This window comes from Aplysia californica, unplaced genomic scaffold, assembly GCF_000002075.1.
Source record: "Aplysia californica isolate F4 #8 unplaced genomic scaffold, AplCal3.0 scaffold01075, whole genome shotgun sequence".
NCBI lineage: Eukaryota > Metazoa > Mollusca > Gastropoda > Aplysiida > Aplysiidae > Aplysia > Aplysia californica.
The window spans coordinates 95285-101097 of record NW_004798345.1 but is presented as its reverse complement, the minus strand read 5'-3'; the positions used below and the strand labels follow the sequence as shown (position 1 = coordinate 101097).

General features: G+C 41.4%; 1 protein-coding gene across 1 annotated transcript in view; it reads right to left on the bottom strand.

Annotated features, from left to right (window-relative positions):
* The window catches only part of LOC101862002, a 6692-nt gene extending 932 nt beyond the window's left edge, over positions 1–5760 (bottom strand). The window contains exons 1-3 of the mRNA XM_013089898.2: positions 4849–5760; positions 3303–3491; positions 19–1383 (exon numbers count right to left, since the gene is read on the bottom strand). Coding sequence (XP_012945352.2) covers positions 19–1383; positions 3303–3491; positions 4849–5056 — 1762 coding nt within the window. The 5' untranslated portion in view covers positions 5057–5760. The remainder of the gene's footprint in view (positions 1–18; positions 1384–3302; positions 3492–4848) is intronic.
* Between the last annotated feature and the right edge of the window lie 53 nt (positions 5761–5813).

Here is a 5813-nt window from a genome sequence, read left to right as displayed (position 1 = left end):
CATCCCCTACCACCGCACCATCCCTGATTACCTCATCCCCTACCACCGCACCATCCCTGATTACCTCATCCCCTACCACCGCATCATCCCTGATTACCTCATCCCCTACCACCGCACCATCCCTGATTACCTCATCCCCTACCACCACACCACCCTCATCTCCTAGCACTGCACCATCCCCATCTACCAAAGGCATGTCTTGACCCAACTGCACATCGAATACGGCACAACCCCTCCCATCTTCCCAAGCTTGCACCACCCTTTCTACCTTCTCAATTCTTTCCTGGAACTCCAGAGACCCACTCATTTTAAGAAGGCATGACAGCCTGGCAAGAACAGCCTCAGTCCGGTGGTGTCTTGCTTCTGGCCCTACAATTGGACACACAGTTACTGGTGCCACTTGAGGAAGGGGAACATCCTGAACAACGTTTATTTTAAGCCACCTGTTGTCAGGAGCATACAAATCAGCCTCAGCAACATTAAAGGACTCGGCAAAGATTGACAGCATGTGACAACAAGGCAGAGAAGTTTGACAAAAAAACGGACAAGCACAGGACAAAGGACGACCACAAACATGGTAACGAACACCAGAAGCATCCACACAGTCAAAACCATCAACAGGAACAGGGAATGAGACATGGTCTTCCAGCATCAACTGTACAGCATGTGCTGAAAAAACAGAATATAAACCCTGCCATCTCGGATTGGCGTCACGAAAATGAAACGATGACATTATTTCGACTGCCGAGGCAGCTTTAACATCAAATAGCTGGGTCACAGAGTGCTGAAAGAGCTTCTTGACAGCCTCTGACATGGAAGTGTTGCTGTTAAGAATCTCTTTCAGCCTTCTGTTCTCCCCCTCACACTTGTTGTTGGTATCATTGAGGTAGAGACGGTTGTGGAGGCGGGCATGGTAAGCCCAAGACTCAACACAATTAAGCCAGTGGTTGGCAATATAATCATAAAATACATGAGACAACGACATGATTTCAGTGACATTTCTATTAAATGTAGCAATGTCATTCGTGGTGACAAGGACATGGGCCAGCTGCTGCAGGCGGTCCTTCACCTCTTTTGCGCATTGCAGCTTCTGTAGCTTCGCTTTCATAGCCTTGTGCACATGGAATGCACAAAGCATAGTTGAAGCATTAGGCATGTATTGTTTTATAGCATTAATTTCATTGGGGTCCTTGTCTGTCATTGCATACATGGTACGATTTACAGACTCTCCCATAAACTCCACAAATATCTGCATCATCTTGGCCAAGATGTCCGCATTCTCCTGGCGCACAAAGGCATAAAATACTGCCCGTCCTCTGCCACAACCATCCTCCACCATCACCTGGTACAGTGGATAGCCACACTTGTTGGTCTTGTAGGTTCCTGAAGAAGACATGCAAAACATAGGTTGTTTTATATATATACATATATATAGTAGAAGGTTTTACTGCCCTCGCAACTGCATAAGGTCATATGAGCACCAAGGGGTGGGTGTCAACAGAGAAGTCTTTACAGGGAATCAGACTTAGACTGCTCACCTCTCTAGCTTCAACAGCACAAGGTCTGCTTCGACTATCAAGGCACCCCAAAATAGCAGGTCACAAGGGAGTGACAAACATATCAAAGAAGTAGAGGACATGACAATAGTAAGGATCAGGAAAGAGAAAGCAGCAGTTCTCTGTTGTAGATCAGGCAGTTATGAGCGTGACATGAATCTGCCCATTTACAATTCGACTATGCTGGAACGAGATACGTCCCTCCATTGGGAATGGCCTAAAGACACTTCAGTCAGTGCAAGTCAAAAGCATAACAAGGTCTAACAAGTTTTATACACGTATTTTGGGTATAATTAGGCTATATTTAACCCTTAAGACTTCTGCATTACAAGGCTCAAATAGTACTTTGCCTTTACAGGCATTTGGGGGGGAAATCTAAAGAAACTGGGTGGGATGAGTAAAACTGAGAGAACAAACTGATATACTGTCATTAAATTTTCGAGAGACTCACAGGAGTCAACAAGTAAACATATGAGGTAATTATTTGTTTTTTATTCAGATGACCTTGCCAGCCCTTTTGAATATCTAATTATAAAATTGGTTTGACCATCCCTGGACAAGATAAAACAGAAGTTTAGGTTTGAAGTAAAAATGTATAATTTGATTAATATGAAGAAGAAAAATTCCATGTATATGAACATGTACCAAAAAGCCTATTTTCCCCCAAACTACTCAAGATATTTACACAAAATTTCCCAAAGACAAAAATGATTGAGGTGACAGATTATGCACATAAAATTTGTGTGACCGACCGTTTTCGATCGTGTAATAAAGTGTAATTCAATTTTAAAAACACATTTTTTCAAATATTTTAGCTTGAAACCACAAATATTGATGAAAGAATACATACAGTGAGCACAAAGAGGAAATAGAAAGAAAATCAACAAAAAGGTCAAAATCGGGGGCAATTTTGGTACAGTGGAATCCTGTTATAACGAGAGGGAGGGGACCGGAGCAAAATGTCCGTTATAAGGGATCCAGTAATAAGTTCAGGAGAAACTGTAAAGTAGGCCTAATCTGTGAGTTTGGTGTCCTGTTTATTTCCTTTTGCCATCTACCCTGATGATGATTTTGTTTAAACATGACCTGTAGGTCTTACTTGATTAAACATCGAATCAGGTTTCTTTCTCTAGCGCTAGATCTAATGATGTTGACAGACAGCTCGGCATTGGCGATCAGAAAGAAAAGGCTCTAGGCTAACTCGCCCGCTGTGTTTTCCCCCACCCCACCACACCCTGAAGTGCATTCCGTCAGCTTGCGCACGTCACACATTTCTTCGACCTCTCCATTCCCACATCGGAGAAGTGAGAGGCCTGGTAGGCCTTGATAATCTAAACAAGGCTTACGTTGGCCTATCACGTGATGCGTTCTGCTTGTCTGCGCAAGTCACACCCTCCCTACTCAGTCGCTTCGGCCTTCATTGTTGACACCCATGGGCTCTCCTATTCTTTGTTTCGCTAGATCACCAACTAGTTTCTCAACTGTCGAAGTTTTATATTATGTATAATTGGCCCATGCACTGCCCATAGCAGCAGCAATATTCCGCTATAACCGACTCGCGTGTTTGTCTGATTGCGCTATAGCAGTATTTTATTTACAAAGGTGAAGAAGAGAAAAAAACGGGGTTTTAGAATAGCGGCTTTATAACAGACTTCTCGTTTTTTCCGGACTCATTATAAGTGGACTCCACTGTAACACATCATTCTTTTCCAGGACATAAATTTTTTTTTTAAAAATGGTACTGACCATCCATGTATATCACATCCGGGTACTTGTGAAACAAGCTGACCATGTGGGATGTCGAAAAGGCAACAATATCAACCAATCTCCCATTCCCATTGTCAGAAATCTGCACCTTCACTTGTCCATGGGACTGCAGCCCCTCCAAATTGTCCAACAAATCATCCACGTCGCCACGGGCACGACCAGACTTCACTGAAATCAGAATCAACATCGAAATACAATCAGCTATCATGTACAGCGGAACTTGGTTTCAAAAGGAGTTGGATTCCCCATTGTCTCTATTCATAATAATTTTTAAAAATAACAAAAATTTAATGAACACATAAATGAGAAAGCTCTGATTCAACACAAAGTCCCTTGCAGGATGTACAGCCCCCGCTGATGTGGCTACGCTCATCTTTCTCCCACAACAAACATTATCTATAACTGGAAACCATCCATGGCATCTGCACCTGCGGCCATTCAGCGGTCTTCTTTCATACCAAAACACGCACAGTCCGGGTGTGGAACGTCAGTAAAGATACAAAAGCATCACACTTCCCCCCCCGGCTACTGATCAACATTACAATGATAAGCTAGCCTTGACATAGATCTTTCATGAATTGCGCAGTTGACTGTGGTGGAATCAAACAGTCCCCTATGCTAGGCTCTACATAGCAACATAACTTGTTTGGCAAACAGTATGTTATATAATATACATATATATATATTCTTTCTTCTTCCTTGTTCTCGATGACAGCAGGTAGACAATCAGACAATGTTGTGATTAGGGTGGGATCTTTTCCATCTGTCTCTTATGGCAGATTTTATTAGCGTTTTTGACTCTGAGAGATCCATACCATCATCAATCTGGGTCATATTGGCTACTTCTTTGGCATTATATATATGATAAATGACATTTGAACGAACTGGCCCTTTTGCAGAGTGTGTGTTTGGTAGAGTCCTGTATATTCCTGAAATTGTCCAGCAATTCTTCAGTATCGCATCAAAGAAACAAAAATGCCTCTCATTTGAAACTAAGCTACTTTTGATTGAGAAAGCCGAATTTAGACACTACTTAGTTCCACTGAATAAAGACATTGGGACAGAAGAGACAGTAAGGGAGGAAAGTGTGTTCATTTTGCAGTCTGTTACTGTACATTGAACCATGCCTGTAAACAGGCAGTAGGTGCCATTCTTTGCATCCCCAGGAGGGGGCCCCACACTTACATAGGCGCCTTCGTAATGTAAATTTACTGTGTTTTCATCCCTTACAAAATTTTAGGAGATTCAAAGGAATTTTAAAATCCAAATTTGATTGAAATCCATCCACAAATAAAGTCTGTAGAGGCTGACCGAAATTTGGAGATTTGGAGCGAGTTTTTGTAAAAATAAACATACAGATTAGTATTCTGTCCAATAGAAGGTTTACTGGACAGTCAGCTTTTGGACAATTGCTATTGCTTTATTGTTCTAACTCATAAAAAAATTTCCCTGAATGCCAAAAGGATAAATTTTCAAAGTGAAAACATTTCTTTAAAAAAACCCTCCAGGGCACAGAAGTACTTACATTTATGTTTCATACGCCGAATTTCTGTCAACGTATATGCCTTGTTGAACTTGCTATTCACCATGTGCATCAAGTTTTCATTCCGAGGGTCTAGTTCGACAATGTCCTGCGAAGGGAGAATGAAGACATTGCAGAAAGGAAAACATTTATGGGAGAAAAAAAGTGCAACTACTTCCTCAATTTCCTCTTTATTAAAAACATAAGACATGTTGATTTTAATTTTAACCAGCCCGATGTGACCCAAAAAGGGAACAGTCTGCTTGAAAATTTCTTTAACTCAGCAATGTGGCTAGTCAGTGGCGTGGGCCACCAGTATAATATTCTTTCATTTTATATGATATGTTTCCATGCACTCAAAACTTGGTGGCTCTAATTATGTTAGAAGATATGGCATCATATATTTACTTTTTTACGTCGTGACCCAAAAATAGACCAGACATTTTTCACCCTTCTAATGTCCTTGTTGTGCATGTATTTCACACCATGACGCAATAACGTCCTATATGCGTCCCCTCCACTCGAGGCCAAAGGGTATAGCACACCACAAGACAGTGAGTCATAGAGTAAAAACCTCAGTATAACATAGCCTATTTGGTTGAAAATAAAAAGCCTATTCTCGACTGTAACCTAGTGAAATAGGTCTATTTGCTGCTGGAGTCATAGTTAGAACTGTTACCATCGGTAATACGTAAAACGTACCCGCGCAAAACATTCTTTTCGCTAAAAATGTTCCCTTTCCGTGTGTGTGCGTGTGTGAGTTAGTCTAAAGTCCGTATAACAGGGTTCAGACATTGTAAAATGTGAGAATAAAGAACAGAGCAAAAGGAATGCAATTTTCCTGTGGAGATCACATACATGTTACGAGTTCATTTGTTAAAATTGGGGCTTGTAACCACTCCCCTCCCCCTTTTCTCTCTCTCTCTCACACACAACCATACTCACACACACATATATATATATATAAA